The sequence below is a fragment of the Panicum hallii genome, chromosome 9, assembly GCF_002211085.1.
Source record: "Panicum hallii strain FIL2 chromosome 9, PHallii_v3.1, whole genome shotgun sequence".
NCBI classification, from domain to species: Eukaryota; Viridiplantae; Streptophyta; class Magnoliopsida; order Poales; family Poaceae; genus Panicum; species Panicum hallii.
In genome coordinates, this window is record NC_038050.1 from 5342703 (window position 1) to 5360572 (window position 17870).

A 17870-nucleotide genomic window follows, 5' to 3' on the forward strand; every position below is an offset into this window, starting at 1 on the left:
CCCTCCCCCGCACCTCGGCACCTCCACGAACGGCGCCACCACCCCCAGCCCCTTCTCGCACGCTCCCAGCTCCGCCGCCGCACGCCGCTCGGCCGCCACCCGCAGGCCTCCGCCGCCCCACTCCCACGCCTCGCCCCGGCTCAAGGTGAGCAGGGGAATCAGTTCCCCTTGGCCCCTCTCCCTTTTCCCCCACGCACCCGAGCCACCCCGGGCCTCGGCCGCCGGGATTAGGCCGGCGCCGAGCCCCTTTTCCCCTTCCTCTGTTTCACGGGTGAGAGGAGGAAGAAGAAGGGGTGGTTTTGCGTTTAACCCCCCCCGCCCTTACTCTCTTTTCTAAATAAGGACCCCCCCTCTCTAATAGCTCCCTTTCGCGAAAGAAACCCTGCCCACTCTATTAATTCAAATTGAATCCCTCCGTTACATAAAAACCCAACCATGCCCGACACCCTTTAGCATGCCCTGATTAATTCTAGGTTTCGCAGATAAACCCTTACCCCCTTTAGATAATTACGAACAAGTCCCTGGACCCCCGTTTAAGCCCTGAAACCACCTTTAGCGCGTCATTTTATGTGCAAAACGACCTCCGATTGACCCGAAACTTTACCACGCCCTTTCTAGTATAGTTTTAGCCATGCCATTAAGAAACCACCCAGAGATATTGCCCCTAACTCCGTAACTAAATTATTTCCGATTCAAGCCTATCGTAAAAGCTTTTAGTTCTTTCGCTTGATTGTGTGTCTGTTTGTTTGCGTCGTAGGACACGGAGTAAACGACGAGGTTCCCGACCGCGACCAGGCAACTGAGGACCAGTACTGCGGCCCCGAACCCGAAGGACAGTGCTTCGATCAGGACTTCCCGCAAGGGTTTGACGATGGCAAGTTCAATTCCGCCCTTTGATGCATATTTCTGTCCTAGTTTTTATAAACACGACCCAATGGCCTGTTTTATAAAATTGCATTGTTTTGCGTGCTGGAAACCCGATAGGATAGCCACCCTTGCTTGAAATAACCATACTTTGACTGCCTGATTTATAAAGAAAATGCGTGTGTGTGGGAAGGGATACAATGTGGTTTTGAAAAGCGAATTAGATGAGATGGATGGCATTTCTGTGTGAATTGCCGCTGATGTGCTCGTACCTGTGTGGTTGAGCGTGGATGGGAGATATCCATCTTGTCACCCCTAAGGACCGAGTTGATGTGACATCTCACCTAGCTTCTCGTAGTGCGAACCACTTGACCGTTGTATGGGCAACGGCTTGGCTCAACCCCACTAGTTAGTCTGATAGCCATCAGGAGAGCTGGGAGCAACGGGTGATCAAGGAGACGGGATAAGCTCTGTGTGACTTATGCCCCGGTTAAACCTCGGTGTTAGGTCGAATGACCCCTTGATAGATCCCGTGATGGCTAGTCAGGTCTAGCTACGGTGGGTAAGGGCTTCGATGGGATCTGCACCGGCACTCAGGTGTTCGTGCTGTGGTACCCCACCTGTGGGTAAAGTTGCACACCTCTGCAGAGTTGAAATCTATTCGAATAGCCGTGCCCACGGTACTGGGCAAGTTACGGTGTGGTCACATAACTAGTGTTTCTCTCTGGGAAGGGTTGATCCAGTGTGAGTTGTTTGGAAAGTATCCGGCAGTGGTGCCGTGTGCTACGGCGGACGGGGAGTCCGGTAGCAGTTTTAAACTAGATCCTGTGTGGATCAACACCGTGTGCCCCTCGATGCTTAACGACTTGTTTTTGAAAAATGTTTTAAAACGAACCTTTGCATAAAGTCAAGTTTTCCGCAAATGAACCATAACCTTATCCTTGGATTATTCTGTGCATGTAATTCTGTGATAACCCCTCCGTGGGTGTGATTGGACTTGCTGAGTACGTTTGTACTCACCCCATTTTACTTTACAGTGGAGGATCCCGACTACATCCCCGAGAACGACGAGTAGGGTCCCGTCCTGCACCCAGTCTTGCCTGTGGGTGAGGTCACCGTTGGAGCTCCGCATGGCGCAAGACTCTGACGATCCTTTGTTCGTAGCTAGTGTAGTTGTGTGGGTTCTGGTTGTAATCCTCGCGATAGTGGCGCTTCACTGCCCATTACCGCGTAGAGTTGTACGGTGATGTACCATCTGATGTAATAAAAGTGTTATCAGCCTCCTGGGACTGATAAAGTGACACTTTTAAGTCTTCCCTGATGGGGGGGACGCTTCATCCGGCCACAAGTAACTCTGGTCCTCTTCTCTTTTTTTTCTTTATTGTTTCATTTCTAACTGACTTGTTTCTCTGCTCTGCCTCTGTTCCTCTTCCTTCTTGCGCAGGATGTCGAGGGACCGGAGGCCGGCGATGGCCGGTGATGACCTGTCGTCCCACAACTATGAGTTGCGGGCGATGGGTCTTCACGGAGACGATGAGGACGACCTAGCTGCGGATGCAGAAGAGTTGTTTCGCAGCAACGCTGCCATCGACCTAGATGCAGACGTCCAGTAACTTCCTCACGGGCCGTCTGCGCAGCTGGCTGGCTCTAAGAGCATGAGCACCGGCGCTGCCAGTGGCAGTGGCGGCTCCAGGAAGAGGAGGCCGTCAACCTCTAAGAAGTGGAAGGACTTCGAGGAGATCTATGAGGTAATCGATGGTAAGAATCGATGAACTGGTGCTAAATGTAGGTATTGCAAGAAAGATTTCACTGGTAAGTCCACCCATGGTACTGGCCACTTGCTTAGACACATTTATATATGCCCTATTTCGAAAGATCATTCTGCCATAGCTCAATCTCAGCTTAAGTTTAATTCTGATGCCTCTGTTCACACTTCGGAGTATAGTCCTGATGTTGCTCGTACTCAGTTGTGTAGGTTGATTGCACGTCTTGACCTGCCTTTATGCATTGGTGAAACTGATGCTTTTGAAGAGTACATTACTACTGCTCATAATCTTAGATTTTGTCATGTCTCTAGGCAAACAACCACTAGAGATTTCGCTAAGTACTTTAATGATCGTCGTGCACAGCTTATTGAGAGTTTGAAATCTGTATTCTCTATTGCTCTTACTTCTGATATCTGGTGTGGCAATGGTAAGGAGGATTATCTTATTGTGGTTGTTTACTACGATGTTGATTGGCAATTAAAGAAAAGGATCATAGGTCTCAGGCTGATTGATGTGTCTCACAATGCTAAGAATATTACTGAGCGTATTGCTTCTGTTCTTGCTGATTTTGGATTAACTGATAAAATATTCTCTGTTTGGACAATATTGCTGCTAACACTGGGGCTATTAATCAACTTAATCCTATCTTGTATGGTTATGTTGGTAGTTTGTTCTTGCATCAGAGATGTGCTTATCATATCATCAATTTTATTGTTAATGCTGGCCTTGATGTATTTAGGCCTATACTGTCTGCATTTAGAACTGCTATATCATTTTTAAATTTATCTAACCAACGCATTGCTACATATAAATCATACTGTACTGCTATTGATGCAAGACCTCGCAAATTTGGCTTAGATATGGATGTGAGATGGAATTCCACTTATCTCGTGCTAAAACATCTCTTACCCCATAAGAACTCATTCTCTGTTTTTATCATTACTAACCATCCTTTGATTGATGGCCAGCCACTCTTGACAAAACAGTATTGGTATGTGGCTGAAAAATATTTGAATTCCTTGAACAGTTTTATGATTCCACTATTGTTCTCTCTGGTGTTTATGATCCCACATCTCCACTAATATTGCATCATGATCTTGAGATAGCAAGCCATCTAAATAATTATGAAAATAAGAATGATTTAAGAAATGTTGTTACTCTCATGAAAGATAAGTTTTTACCATATTGGTGTGACATTCCTATAATTTATGCCTTTGTATTTATATTGGATCCTAGGGCTAAGATGAAAGGTTTCAGCAATGTTTTTAGACTTTTATCTCAGCTTAATGGTAATGATTACTCCTACTACTTAACTGAGGTAAGGGCTGAACTATCTGTTATTTTTGGTAAGTATGATGAAAAATTTGGTGTTGTAAGGATGCAAAGGGCTGCACAACCAGACCCTATAGGTAAGAAAATGACTACTTAGGGTAAGATCTTTGGGGTGATATTTCTGGTTCTAGTTCTGTTAGGACTAGTGCTGCTGGTCTTGGGGGTTCTTCCTCTTTGCATAAGAGATCATCTACTAGTGCTTTGTGGTGGACTGCTACTCCTGGTGCTTCTTCTGAACTTTCTGCCTACCTACATAGTGATACTGTTAACCAGTACAACGATGAATTCAACCTTTTAAACTGGTGGCATGAGCATAAATTATCATATTCTATTCTTTCAATCCTAGCTAGAGATGTTATGACTATGCCTGTTTCTACAATATTATCAGAATCTGCTTTTAGTACTACTGGCACAATCATCGAGGATCGGCGACGGTGTCTGGATCCTGAGATGGTGGAGATGCTGGCTCTAGTGAAGGATTGGGAGGTAGGAGATGCAAGACTTCAGCACGCCGTGGAGGATCAACAACTTGAAGAGTCTTTTCAGAACTTTTTTTCTTGATGAAGAATCTGTCTAGTGTGGTGGTATACTAGTGTGGACATGTAACTTGAACTTTAACTGATATTGATGTTCTTGAATAATTTAGAGCTGGCTGTACTCTTTTTTTCTTTGTAGGGTTTTATCCTCACGAGATGTGAGGTTTTACCTATAAAGATTTTTAATGAGGCAGCAAATAAAACAGCTCAAGTTAATATTTGCTGTCCTTTTCAGATTTGTAAATGTGTATGTTTGAATGCTTAATCCCTTGATATTTCGAAATCTATGTGCATATGTATGTTTGAATATATATATGTCAATGAAAGTCTTTGAATTTGAGAATGTGTTAAGATTTCAATAAATTTCTAGTCAAATTTGAAATCGGGCCGGCCCGGCACGGATAACAGGCCTGCGTGCTGTGCTGGACCGAGACTTTGGCATGTGGGCCGGTCCAGCCTGACATGATTAAATAATCAGGCCAATCGATACGGGCCTGATCATGCCGGGCCGAGTTGGGCTCGGACCATGCTGTGCCATGCCGGGTGATCCGAATGGCTATCTGTACCGATAGGCGTTTCTACATACTTATCGATGCATGGTTTCAGAAATATAACTCCACATGTTTTCGCCAAACTAGCGAAGACAACCGAATTCCATTGGGACAGAATCACAGAAGAAGAATTTCCTCATTCCCATCAATCCAAGACTAAAACAGGTTGTTTGTTACGGATGACCCAGCATAGGACATGGGTGTACACACTTACACCAAGATAATGTTTGCAAAAAAATAATGAAGCTACCAGGTATAATGCGTGGCTCAGATCCGAATACATATAGCTACTTTAGGGTTTGGGGCGTTCCGTTTCCCACAGCAGGAAGGGAAGAGAGGGGGTGGGCATACCTGATGGGTGCTCGTCGCCGTCGAAAGGCCCGGCGTAGACGTGTCGAAGGGCGCCGCCGCTCGCCCCACTCGCCGCTGCCATGAAAGGAAGGCCCAAGAGATGGAGAAAAAGATGAGCAGGGTAAACGCGCATAGGCGACTGACGGGCTGGCGGCGGGGAGGCGCATCGTTTTGGGCTGATTTTCTGGCCCATTTGTCCATTGGCCCTCTAATTCTTTTGTTTCTTCCTCTGTTTTTGTTTGCGAAATTTCAACCGGTTTTAACGGTCTAGATCTCATTGCGATCCGCGCTGCTTTCTTTTGTATTTTTATTTATGTTCTCAGTTTATTATCGTCCTCAAGGCTGGCAGGCTGCCCGCCGGGCAACGCAGGCCACCACCGTATCGAGAGTCCTATGGTCTGGGTCGTTGACAAGGAGCTAGCTTCCTCTTCCGCCCTGTCGCCTGGGAGCCTCTGCCGTCGAGGTACCTAGGCGGGACGCTATGAGCGCCGGCAGGTCGGTGCGAAACTCCCGACCTCGTAGTCCCCAACCTTTCATATCTCGAACAACAAGCCGCCGACGTCACGGCGGTGGCGGACGTCGCGCATCACGCATAGGCGGACGTGCAGCTCCGCCAGTGCCGTTCCGACCGGCAAGTAAGGCCACATCCTCCGTCCGCCGCTCTCCGACATTATGCCCCGGCCCCGACGAAGCTGGTAGTCGTGTCGGCTGTGCCCGTTGACGTTGTAGGGAACAAGGTCGACCGTCGAGAACGGCCGCTAAGTGAGGGGCTCGCCGGAAGGACTCGTTGGCAAGGCAAGCGAGAAAGAGATGAGGAGCGAGGCCTGGTTGGCAGGCGTTGCCGCGGAATAGTAGTAGGCCGCCGAAGTAGGGCTTGGAGGCGATGACCCTCGGGCAACCCTTGCAGTCGGCGAGCCACTCCGCGGGCCGGCACGCCGCGGACTCTCCCGCCTACGTCGTCTTGGCTATTCACTCGCCCGTTGCACGCCATCGGCATTTTGTGCTGAGAGAGAAGGATCAGGAGTCGGGCGCGGGGAGCACACGATGGCGGATCGACGGGAACGTTCAATTTTGTTATAGAGTCCCACCGGCATGTTCTCTGAAATCTGAATAACGCAGTTCGTCTGAACACCGCGTCGATCTTCTTGCTCTTGGCTCCTTTCCCAAATTCTACTCCGATCCCCGGCTGCTTGAACGGATCAAACACGACTTGTGAGGCTTGATGCGCATTGCACATTGCACATAGGGTGGGTTCTCTCGTCTGCTTGGCAAGCAGGACCCGCCTAAAACGCCCCAGTCTAAACAACCGGAGCTAAACATGTATTTAAACACCAGAAAACAGTCTCTGGTAAAAATACATTACACAAGTGGTGCCACAGTCATACAAAGCTTTATACACAAGTGGTGCCACAGTCATACAATGCTTTATTTAATACGTTTGATTACAATAATAATACAAACTAGGAATATAACAGTAGCGGTGATAAACGCAAGGCCAAACTCTTCATCTGACATGGTGGATTCTACTTGCAACGGCACCACTCCAGATTTGGGTACAGGGCAAAAACTACTCGCCTTCCTCAGGCACGAAATCAGGATTCTCTGCAATAAGTCATAAACGGGTGAGTACAAAAGTACTCAGCAAGTTCCACCTCACCCTACGGGAGGGGAATGACATGCACGACGTACATTAAGCACAATGCATTAGTAATGCAACTTATGGTATGCAACTCTTTCTGACACAAGCCACAGTAGGTAGCTCACTAGTTGTCAGGACCACACCGTAATCTGTCCATTCCGTGGACACGGACCATTCGAATGGATTCTACAATCTGCAGAGGTCGTACACTGTACCCACAAGCTCGACTGCCCGAACGGACAACCGACATAGCGGACACTCAGCCATGGTCACGCCCCAGCCCGGCCGCACAAACCCTCGGGCCCTGACCCCAATGGTCTATACCCGTGAACCATCCCTGCGACCGTCAGGCTAACCAGTGGGATTAGGCTAAGTCCGGCCCATAACGGAACCTGTGGTCGTACTAAAGCTAGGTGAGATGTCAAAACAACTCGGTCCTTATGGTTCACCAGGGCAGCAACCATCTCTCAACATGTTAACTCGAGCTTACCTCCACGGTAGCACTCATCTGCCAGTCTACCACCTCGGTAGCGCCGGCTCCAGCATACCCAGCTGCCCTAGCCTCTGCCAAATTCCTTCATATTCTAATCTCAACTTTGGATATGCATAATTACTCATATGCATGTATGAGCACACTCAATCACTCAAGCACTGATATATGTAATCGATCATAAACCAGGGCTACAACTAGACGTCCTCACATGGATGCAACCGCTCACGTAGGGATCGATAAAACTTGCCTTCGTTTACGTACGCGTCGGCGGCGGCGGCTTCCTGCTCGTGGTATGGGTCTTCTGGCTCCGGCCCGCTGTACTGGCCTCCGTACTCCTTGGCAGGCTCCTCCTCGATCACTCCGTGATCTACGGTGGAAACAGCACAACCGGCAAACAAACACAAGTAAGTTATAAAATAAGCTCAAATGGAGATGAAAATAGGAGGAATAGATAGTATATGTTTTGAGAAGAGTTTAGGAAGAAGAGTTATGTAAAAATAGTTGATATGAAGGAGATATTGGGATTACAGTATTAGTTGGTATTTAAATAGGATGATTTGGATTAGGTGCTCACGGCCTGGTGGGTATTTTGGGCCTTTATTAGTATTGCGGAGTTAATGGTCGGGGAGCTGCCTGCTATCTCACCTTGGCACGGAACAGCTCGAGGAAGAGGGTTAACTGTTGGAGCTTCGTCTCGTGAGTGAACTGGGCTCGTGAGAAGTGGTTCAGCTAGCGGAGTGAAACGGCTCGGTGTGCTTGGGCTGATGATGGGGTTCGTCACGGCCTTGCTCCTTTTATAGGCGGGGGGAGCAGCGGCGGCGTCGCACAGGGATGGGCGACGGCGTGGGCTGCGGCAGCTCGCCGTCAACTCAAACAGTGGCAGCGCTGAAGGCGCGAGCGTCGAGGCGGCAAAGCCGGCGAGGACGCTGTAGCAGCGTGGGCAAGGTGGGGACGCGGAGGTGGGCGGCACGGCGCGGTGCCGGTGGCAGTGCGCGGTCCCGTTGTGGGGCCGGCGTGTCGCGCGTGCGCGAGCGGGAGTGAGTGCGGGTGAGGACGGAAGGGAGGGGCGTCGGCTTCTTTTATGAACGAGGTGAGGCGGTTCGCGCGGCGGAAAAATCTAGGCCGGCACTGTGCGCAACGACCCCGATTTATGGCGAGGTGGGTGCCGCCATATTTGCACGATGGGTTATTTCAAGGTCAATGGTGTGTGTATTCTGTGGTTTACAGGGAATGATGAAGTTATGGCGAAGAAGGTAGGTGCTGTCATGATTATCTGGGAATTATGGCGTGGTGCAGTGACCCGAGAGGCTTCTATAGAAAGGGGCGGGGTGATTTTTGTCGTAGGTGCAAGCATGCGTAAGCTGGTTACTGAAGGGAACGAATGTACTTAACGCAAGGCAAGAGTATAAAATAGTCGGCCTAATAGTTACGTAATAACTCTTATAACGTTTTATTTTACGTTACTAGTTTAACCGGGAGTTTAACATTTATAAAAACACTTATCTTATTGGAGCGACAAGGTTACGAAGGAACACACACCTTTAAGCGGCTAGTCCAACACTCACCTTTCTAGCCCTACCACAACTCATCTATCTTGCTCATGGGTGGATGCCACGTCAAAAGGGGGCTCTATTTATAGGTCAAGGGGAGCCATGGTCTCACTCTTTCTTAGTGAAGAAGAAACTAGAGGGTTGCCTTGAAAATATCCCACTCTTGCTTAGTGGAGAATGAACTAGAGGGTTGTCTTGAAAATATCCCACTTTTGCTTAGTGGAGAAGGAACTAGAGGGTTGCCTTGAAATATCCCACTCTTACTTAGTGGAGAAGGAATTAGAGGTTGACTTGAAAATATCTCTCTTGCTTAGAAGGTTGCCTTACATTCCTTTCGATAGGAACGAAAACTGGAATGTCGGGTTCTCCTCTCGTGGCAGATCCGGACTGCATTGTCTTCGATCTCCAGATAGATATATTCGCATGCCGTTCGCCTCGCTTCCGACTTCCGAGAACCATAAACTCGAGCCCACACCCGACCAAACTCCGCGACGCCGAATCGGACGGATTCCGCCGGGCTGCCGCCGCTCCAGGTGCGTTCACGCCAGCTGCATCATCGATACCACCCAGACATTGCTCGCCCTCGCCCTTTACGCGATGCCGATTGATGTTTTGTGGCAGATTTTGCCCACAAAAGTTTGAATGCTTCACCTTTATAAGTTATTATGTACACTCTGGTAGGATTTGAAGTTTCTTACATAACCAACCTCAAGTCTTGACGTTTGGATCTGAAGTCTTGTTTAGGAAAATTATGAAACAGTGAAGTTGGCACCTGATATGAAGTTGAAGTATTGGCTTCAACTTAGAAGTTCAAATAAGCCATGGGCAAATCTCAATTCTCTAGTCAGCATACGATGTATTTCCCCTGGATCATGTTTTTTAATTAAATACTCGAAGGCACAAGAGCTAAAAAAAAATCAGTTTGCAACTTCAGATTCTTCCTTACAAAGTAAGTTCACGAATCACTATTTTGATATTATTCAAGTTGAAAGGCATCCATGTTCACATGTGGGCTGTAAGTTCTTGTCTTCGATCCATGAGTTCGAAAGTTAAAATTGTTTAAATTGAGAGGTGACGTAACATTGCAAAAGTACAAAGGCAACGTGGTACAGAGTATTTCATCCTGAATGCTCTGGTCAAAACGGTATATTTTTTACTGTTATATATAGCATTATTTAAAAAAAATAGTTATCACATAATATCGAGTTGAATATATAGATATTAAATAATGATCACTAGAATCTCATTGTGTTTTTTTCTTTTTTGGGACGAAATCTCAATGTGTTCTTGACTCTTTTAATCACAGAATCATATATCACAGTGATTTGGGTAAATGCGCGACAGCTTATATATTTTTCTCTTCATGCCCTTGATTATCTGTGCAGGTCATATAATATCACAACATTGAGGATGCCTCCAATTGGGAGTCCAGATGCAGATTATGTACATAAAGTCTATTCGGAGCTCCAGTATCTTGCTGGCAGTATCGCTGTTTGCTACATGCAGAGAGAGTGCTACAGAAAAGGAGGAGGCACTATTTCGGATTTAATTGAGTATGCAGCGTTTGTGTATGGACACGTTGGTCTTGCGAAAAGTTTGTTATACCTATGCAGAGATGCAGTCAATTCACCTGAAGCACGGTTGCGGCGGCGGCGGCGGCGGACAGTATATGAGATGATTCTGGGCATCCTCATTTAAAACTTTGCTTGCCATTACTGTGAACAAGAAATCTGTTAAATGACAGTCATATACCTTTGGTTAGTGATTATCAAGAAATGGAGGGAAACTGAAGGTGCTATATATTTTGGTAAATAATTGTGTTTGAAGATCTAGACTTGGTTAGATAATCGCTACGTAATGAATTTGTGTTTCTTTCCTTCTTGTTTGTTTCATGTAAAATGCTTACTACGCATTCATATGCGCATGTAAAGCATCATCTAGGTTCTAAAACTCCAAATACCAGAGCAAACGAGAGAAGCCACCAAATTACTGAAGTAACCACCTTGAGACTTCAGAGTTCTACTCAATTCAGCACATCATGAATTCAGGCTTCGTTGTTGGGAGTGACTACGCAACAATCGAGTGATTTTTTAGTTTCAATCAAATTTTTACCCAATAATATTATGCCATGTAGCATGAGTTAGTGGAGAAGAATCCGATTGACAACACAATAAAATTCAGTCAATTTTAAGAACCTCCAACAAAAAAAAAAATCGACTGAAAATCAACAACTGAAACAATAAAAATATGACACGAAAAATCAGGAAGGCTGACAGCTGAAACAACAATAAAATCGATTGAAACACGCGCATGAAACAATCGAATTCTTTCCGCCAAAAGAAAAAAAAAGAAACAACCGTTTGTTTCTCGTCTTTGCTGTCGTTGTTGACACTGAATCCTCTGCGGACGGCGGCGCTCAGGAGGCCCAAGCCTAAGCGGTCGATCCTAAGACCCCTGGACCAGAACAGCGGGTGCTCCTGCGAGAGCTGAACAACTAAACGTCCAGCTATTTCTCTGCCTCGTAAATCATAATCGATGTCATCGTCCTTCTTATCATTGGTGAAGGTTGTGGCCTCTCTCTCTCTCAATGGGTGAACAACTAGATTGTCTCGAGCGCCACCGCACCCATTCCGCGCACTTGCCGGACACGCAGGAGGTGGCGATCGTCGATTCGTCGTCTATGTAGCCGGCCAGTGATGCATGGTTGGCCTCCAAGCTCTCGTAGCTCGGAGATGGCTGCCGTGTACAAGGTGGTGGTCGCCGGCGACTCCGTAGAATAGACAGCCGAGGATATCAGTAGCGAGTGGCAGCCCAACAAGGCAACAAGTGAAGCGCATCAAGGATCGGCGTGGAGGTGCTCTGACTACACATATGGGCCGAGTTGTATTCCGAAAAACAATTCACAAGAAACAACAAATAGAGCCCATAACAAACAACTGCATGAGAAAAACAATCGACGGAGAGGGCAAAACAAAAAACACTCGAGTGATGGTTAGGAATTGCGTTGTTGTTCAGAATCCGTTGTGTCTTCAGATTACTCTTTACTGATTGCAGCGGTACTGAACTTGGAGCTCAGGGATCTAACAAGCAAAGCTGGACTAGGGGCCGATGCTCCTGACGCGGCCGTCGCGGTCGCGGACGGCCTCCGCGGAGGCCATCGTCAGGCCCTCGGTTCGGCTGCGGCCGCGGTGTGCTTGCCCTGCGAGTCCACGGCCGCCGCCTCGGCGTACACGGCCGACGCTCCCGATGCTCCTGACGCGGCCGTCGCAGTCGAGGACGCCCTCGGCGGAGGCCATCTTCAGGCCCTCGGCCGTGAGGAGGTCAGTCTCGTGGGGGTCGCGGAAGGGCTCGCCGGCGAAGTGGGCGAGGAAGCAGCCGGCAAAGTCGTTGGGGTAGGGGCCTAGGACGAGGTCGGTGTCGTGGCAGCTCTCGCGGATGGGCGCGCCGGGGAAGTGGGCGAGGAAGCAGAGCTTCCGTCGTCGACGATGTAGGGTTACATGTCGGAGCGGTTGAGGTTGGGGTGCGGTCAGCGGCCCGCGGCCCGCGGCGAGGACGGTGACCCGCGGCGGCAGCGCGACAGGTTCGGCCGCGGCCGCGGCGTGCTCCCCCTGCGCATCGACGGCCATGACGTCGACCTCCGCCTGCTCCTCTTCCACGTGGCCGACTCGGAGAAGGATGCCGGGGACTACGCCGTTGTTGCCTGCGAGGAAGAGCAGGCCCGGTCGCCGTCGCCAAGCAGCTCCGCCTCCTGGTGGTCCTCCTCCCCCTCCTCCTCCACCATTTCCCGCACCTCCTCCTCCGCCTATTGAACGGCGGATCGTGTCGATGATGATGTACAGGACGGCAAGCGCAATCAACACCCGCCCCTGGCTCAATGTAATCTCCCTTCCTGCTAGTCCTACGCCCACCGTCTTCTTCATAACGGAAGGTCTCCAAAATCTTCAACAGAACGATAAACCAAGCACGGGGATATCCCAAATGGCGTGATCCTCCTTGCTACTCGCGCTCCCCGAGAATGTCCTTCCACCGCTTCACCAGGTCTCGTGGCGTGTTACCGCGGATGAAATTGCGGTAAAACGCCCAGAAGGCCCTCTGATGGAGCCTCCCCCCCTAACCCCTGACCCTCCTGCGCTAACAGATCTTCCATGGCTTCTGCTAGTAGCGAAGTTCTCCGCACAGAGCCAGCCATGGGAGCGGTTGGTGATGAAACTGAAATGGTGGCCGCGGTGGCGTCTCGCCGGTCTCCTTTTTTATAGCAGCGGGAACTTGAAGACGAAGGCCTCCCTTCTGAGACACAGAAGAAGATGCGAGTCCTGGGCCAGAACACGGCCCACGCAATTTCTTCCTCTTTCCCGCAAGGCACAATCGGCCCACCATTTTTCCTTCCTGGCCAGCCCACCGGGGAGTTGGGGTGCGGGTCTTCTTCTTCCTCCCGACGATCCCACCTCCGCCCCCTCGTCCACAGCTGGACAGCCCCGAGCGGCCGGCTGCCGCCTCCCGCCCACCGTCCACCCGGCCCCTCAACCCGCCCTTCCTCATCCTTGCCCCCGCCGCCGACCACCAGCCACCGAACATCCAGCCCTGCCCAGCCGCCTCCGCCGCCGGCCGAACCGCCACCACTGCCGGGCCATCGCGCCCTCCGACCTCGGCTTCTCGGGCGGCGGCGCGGCGAGCTCGCAGCGGTGCGGCACCCTGGGAAGAGGAGATCGAGCGTGGGGAGGAAAAGGAGATCGTGCGGCCAGGTGTGCCGCACGAATCTCAAACACCGGAAGCCAAGTGGGCTTCCGGTTAAGTTTGCCCCCACCCCCGTCCGAACCAACACCGGCCCAACACCCAGGCCCCAGCACCAGACCCTTCCTCTTTTTCCTCCGGTCGTCCCCGTCGAAAGAAACCCTCGCGCCGCGCCGTCCGGCGACATGCTCTCCGGCGTCAAGCTGGTCCCGCGCGACCAAATCCTTTCCGCTCGTAAGCACGGAAGCGGCGGCGGCTCCGATTCCGACTCCTCCGGCGGCAAGAGGCGGGCGAAGCAGAGTAAAGGCGGCCGGGACAAGAGGGAGAAGGGCAAGCGGCGGAGGAGCCGCCGCCGGCGGTACAGCTCGGAAGATGAGTCGGGGTCGGACACTGACGATTCCATCGGCGAGGAAGAGGAGGAGGATGTCAGTCGGAGCAAGCGCCGGGGGAAGCACCGGAGGCGGCGCCACAACTTCTCCGACGACGACTCCGAATCCAGCGTATCTGACAGGGGGAGAGGTAAATACTTGCTGATCTGGACAGAATTCGTTGTTCCGTTCGAAATTTTGACAAGGTCGATGTCTGATCATGAGGTATTTCTACTCGTTACAGCAAGGGGCAAGGAGAAGCAGAAAGGTGATGGTGACGATGATGAGGACGAGGAGGAGGATGCTGGTGGTGAGGGGTTGAGGGCAAGCGAAGTGGTCAGGAGGGAGATGGGGCTCGAATGGATGCTCAAGTCGGCAAGCAGCAGTCGAGCCGAGGGCACCAGCGTCCGTAAGGCTGATAATGATGAGAAGGATGAGGCTGCACATGAAGAGGTAATGACGATGAACCTTCTTACATGTTGAATGTCATGAGTGCTTGTTTTGATTGTCGGCAAGCCATAGTAACCCGCCTTTTGTCTGATTACTGTTAGATTGCCAGGCTGAACCCTAGGGAACTTAACCCATACCTGAAAGATAATGGAACTGGCTACCCAGAAGAATCTACACCATCCAATGCTGGCAATCAGTTGCTTGCGTCCTCTGTTGTGGGTGATGGGGGTGCTAGTTGGAGGCTTAAGGCTTTGAAGCGTGCTAAGGAGCAAGCTGCTCGTGACGGAAGAAAGCTTGAGGAGGTAAGCACATAGCCACATTTTGCTCGAAGGAACTGATTTCAGGTACTTGATTTCTCACTAACTTTTGTAACTATTGGACTGTATAGGTTGTTGAAGAGAGATGGGGCTCGTTAGGTGACTTAGCTGTGTCAGTATCTGCGTCAAGAGCTGCCCATTCACATGCTCACTTGCATGCCATTAGAGGAAGAAAATCTGGGAATGCTGACAATGTAGAAGAACACGCCAAAGGAACTCCAGAGGGTCGCCAAGGTGGTGACAGTGGCAGGCATGGATATTTACAAGATGTCTCTTCTCAACGCTATGCCATGAGAAAACCCAAACCAGATTCAGTACCATGGAAAAGGAGAAGACAGAATATATCTTCTGAGGACCAGGAGCTTATCTCTTCAGCGGTAGCAAGCCTGAATAAGTTTTCTGATGATGGAAGCTTTATGGAAAAGATTAGCAATCATAACAAGAACACACATGTCTCAACTGCTAGTGCTAGTGCTACTGCTGATGAACAGAGGGACAATGAGCAGAAGCATTTTAAGGAGAGTTCACAGAAAGCACCATTAGTGAGCACTCAGAAATTAAATACAAATCAGTTGGCTGCAAAGATTCTGCAGCTCCGAATGAAAGGCAAGACTGAAGAAGCTGAACAACTTTCGGTGAGTCTTTCAAGTATTGTTCGTTTGGCAATGCTAACAAAATCTTTTCTTTATAAATTAGTGAATATTTAGATAGCAAAATTATTTATTTTGCAATGAAATAATGGTAATGTGCATAGTAACAAATACTTGTTTTATTTAACAGTAGCAACGTGTTATTGTCTTTCCAACATCAGCTGAGTCCTATGCTTATATAGTCTAAAATTGGCATATAGCTGAAGTTAAGAAATATAGACATCATTCGATTCTAATGGAACTGTATTTTCGTAACAGAATCACAGAATATTTGGACTAGGTATATATTAACTCACATCTCACAATTTAGGAAACAGGGATAGATGTTTTGTTATCTATAGAAATATAGAAAGGTTCGAGTTTAAATTTTCATCTGCTTAAATCTCCAGTAGTTAGTGGCAATATGGCTGAAGTGGTTCTCATTCTTTGTCAGAGGGAAATGGAGGCTTTGCTGGAGAATCAGGATACTGTCCCTGAGGAACGTAGTCATGGAAAAGGAAGGAGCTCAATCAGGTAACCACTTTCACTTTGTCTTACTTATTATGAGCGTGCACTTGTCATGCTGTGAACTGCAATTAGTTGTTATGGAAAAAAAAAACCTTCGTACCGTATTTCGTTGTTAAATTAGCACTTGTAGTCCTATAATTTATTTGCCTGCTGAACACTGTTCTATTTTTCATCTTCAGGGATACATTGAAGCCTAGTGCAGCTGATCACAGGAGAAGAGAAGAGAATGCAGATCTGCATTTGGCTAATAAGATTATGCACAATAAGCAGTACAGTATGTCAAAAAGTATAGAGGATGAATATGATTTTGGTGATGCTCCTAGTAAAAAGGACAAAAGAAAGAATAAAGGAGCACATGAGGAGCGGAGAAGCACTAATAGACATATGTTGACTCAGAAGGAGCGCTGTTTGTATTGCTTTGAGAACCCATCCAGGCCAAAACATCTAGTTGTTGCTATTGGAAACTTCACTTACTTGATGCTGCCGCAGTTTGAGCCTGTTGTCCCTGGGCATTGTATTATTCTCCCATTACAGGTCAGTCAATTTTACTGACCCTGTTGCATCCCAGGAAATTAAGCTCTCTTAAGAACTTGTCTGTGCTTTTGAATATGGAATTTTCTGGAACGATCAGTCTTTTATTGCAGCTCTTGTGAACAGAAAAGTAGTCTCTAAATTATTAATGATTTTGTTATTGATTGCAGCATGAGTCTGCAACGAGAACCATTGATCAGAATGTTTGGGGGGAGATTCGCAACTTCAAGAAGTGCCTACTGAAGATGTTTGCACAGCAGGACAAGGATTTAGTGTTTATGGAGACTGTCATAAGCCTATCCAGACAAAGGAGACATTGCATGATTGAGTGTATCCCTATCCCTTGTGATGTTTCAAGCAACGCACCAATGTACTTCAAAAAGGTCAGTTGTCTATTGCTACCTTCATAATTGAGAATATTCTCCTGTGCTTTAGGTTGTAATGAGATTAATCACGTTTATTTCAGGCGATTGATGAAGCTGAAGAAGAATGGACCCAACATGAGATGAAGAAGGTTATCCCGACAAGTGCAAGCCGCAACTTAAGGCAAGCTATCCCGGAGAACTTTGCCTACTTCCATGTGGAGTTTGGGCTGGACCGTGGTTTTGTTCATGTAATAGATGATGAGAGCAAGTTTAGCGCTGGATTTGGATTGAATGTCATCAGAGGGATGCTCCAGTTGCCAGAGGAGGACATGCACCGTCGCCGAAGGCATGAGTCCATGGATAACCAGAAGCAAGCTGTTGCTAGCTTCATGAAGGACTGGGAGCCCTTCGATTGGACGAAGCAGCTTGATTAGATGTGAATAGGGTTTTGAGAGGAACTTCCAAAGAAAAGCTTGCACAATTTGTACTGAAAATTTTGTAGTAAAAAACTTGTACTGATGCTATCATGCTGTATTTTGTCTCAGCATATAAGTGTTCCTTTGTTCCCAGAAGATAGCCAACACAACTTCTTTCTGTAACATGATATTGATGTGGATCGGAGGCGTCTTGTGGTGATTTTAACGTTTGCTCAGTCAATATTATTTAAACTGACATAGAATGGACCTCAGTTTTTTTACTCTTGCTATTTTCCTATTATTCTTGCCTGTCATACAAGTTTATTAAACTCGGTATGAGCCCCTGATTACACTTGGTACATCCACTAGGGAGGAATTGGCCGACTCATAAAAAGGTTTTGGTTTTCAGTTGTTCCCGTAATCTTATGCCGTTATGTTGTGGTCGTGCATTGA

The 17870-nt window shown here is 48.3% G+C and overlaps 1 protein-coding gene across 1 annotated transcript; it reads left to right on the forward strand.

Annotated features, from left to right (window-relative positions):
- Positions 1-13565: 13565 nt before the first annotated feature.
- LOC112875361 (CWF19-like protein 2) lies at positions 13566-17658 on the forward strand. The gene is made up of 8 exons (XM_025939186.1): positions 13566-14332; positions 14426-14634; positions 14733-14933; positions 15020-15583; positions 16032-16111; positions 16285-16639; positions 16807-17019; positions 17103-17658. Exons 1-8 carry the CDS (start codon positions 13999-14001, stop codon positions 17433-17435), a joined length of 2289 nt encoding a protein of 762 aa, XP_025794971.1. The 5' UTR covers positions 13566-13998; the 3' UTR covers positions 17436-17658.
- The last annotated feature ends 212 nt before the right edge of the window (positions 17659-17870 follow it).

Excerpts from the sequence above, each read along its gene's own strand:
- LOC112875361 (XM_025939186.1), top strand. The coding sequence starts at position 13,999 with ATGCTCTCCGGCGTCAAGCTGGTCCCGCGCGACCAAATCCTTTCCGCT. Across the intron at positions 14,635-14,732 it reads ATGAGGCTGCACATGAAGAG|ATTGCCAGGCTGAACCCTAG; the intron begins GTAATGACGATG and ends GATTACTGTTAG. Across the intron at positions 17,020-17,102 it reads CACCAATGTACTTCAAAAAG|GCGATTGATGAAGCTGAAGA; the intron begins GTCAGTTGTCTA and ends CGTTTATTTCAG.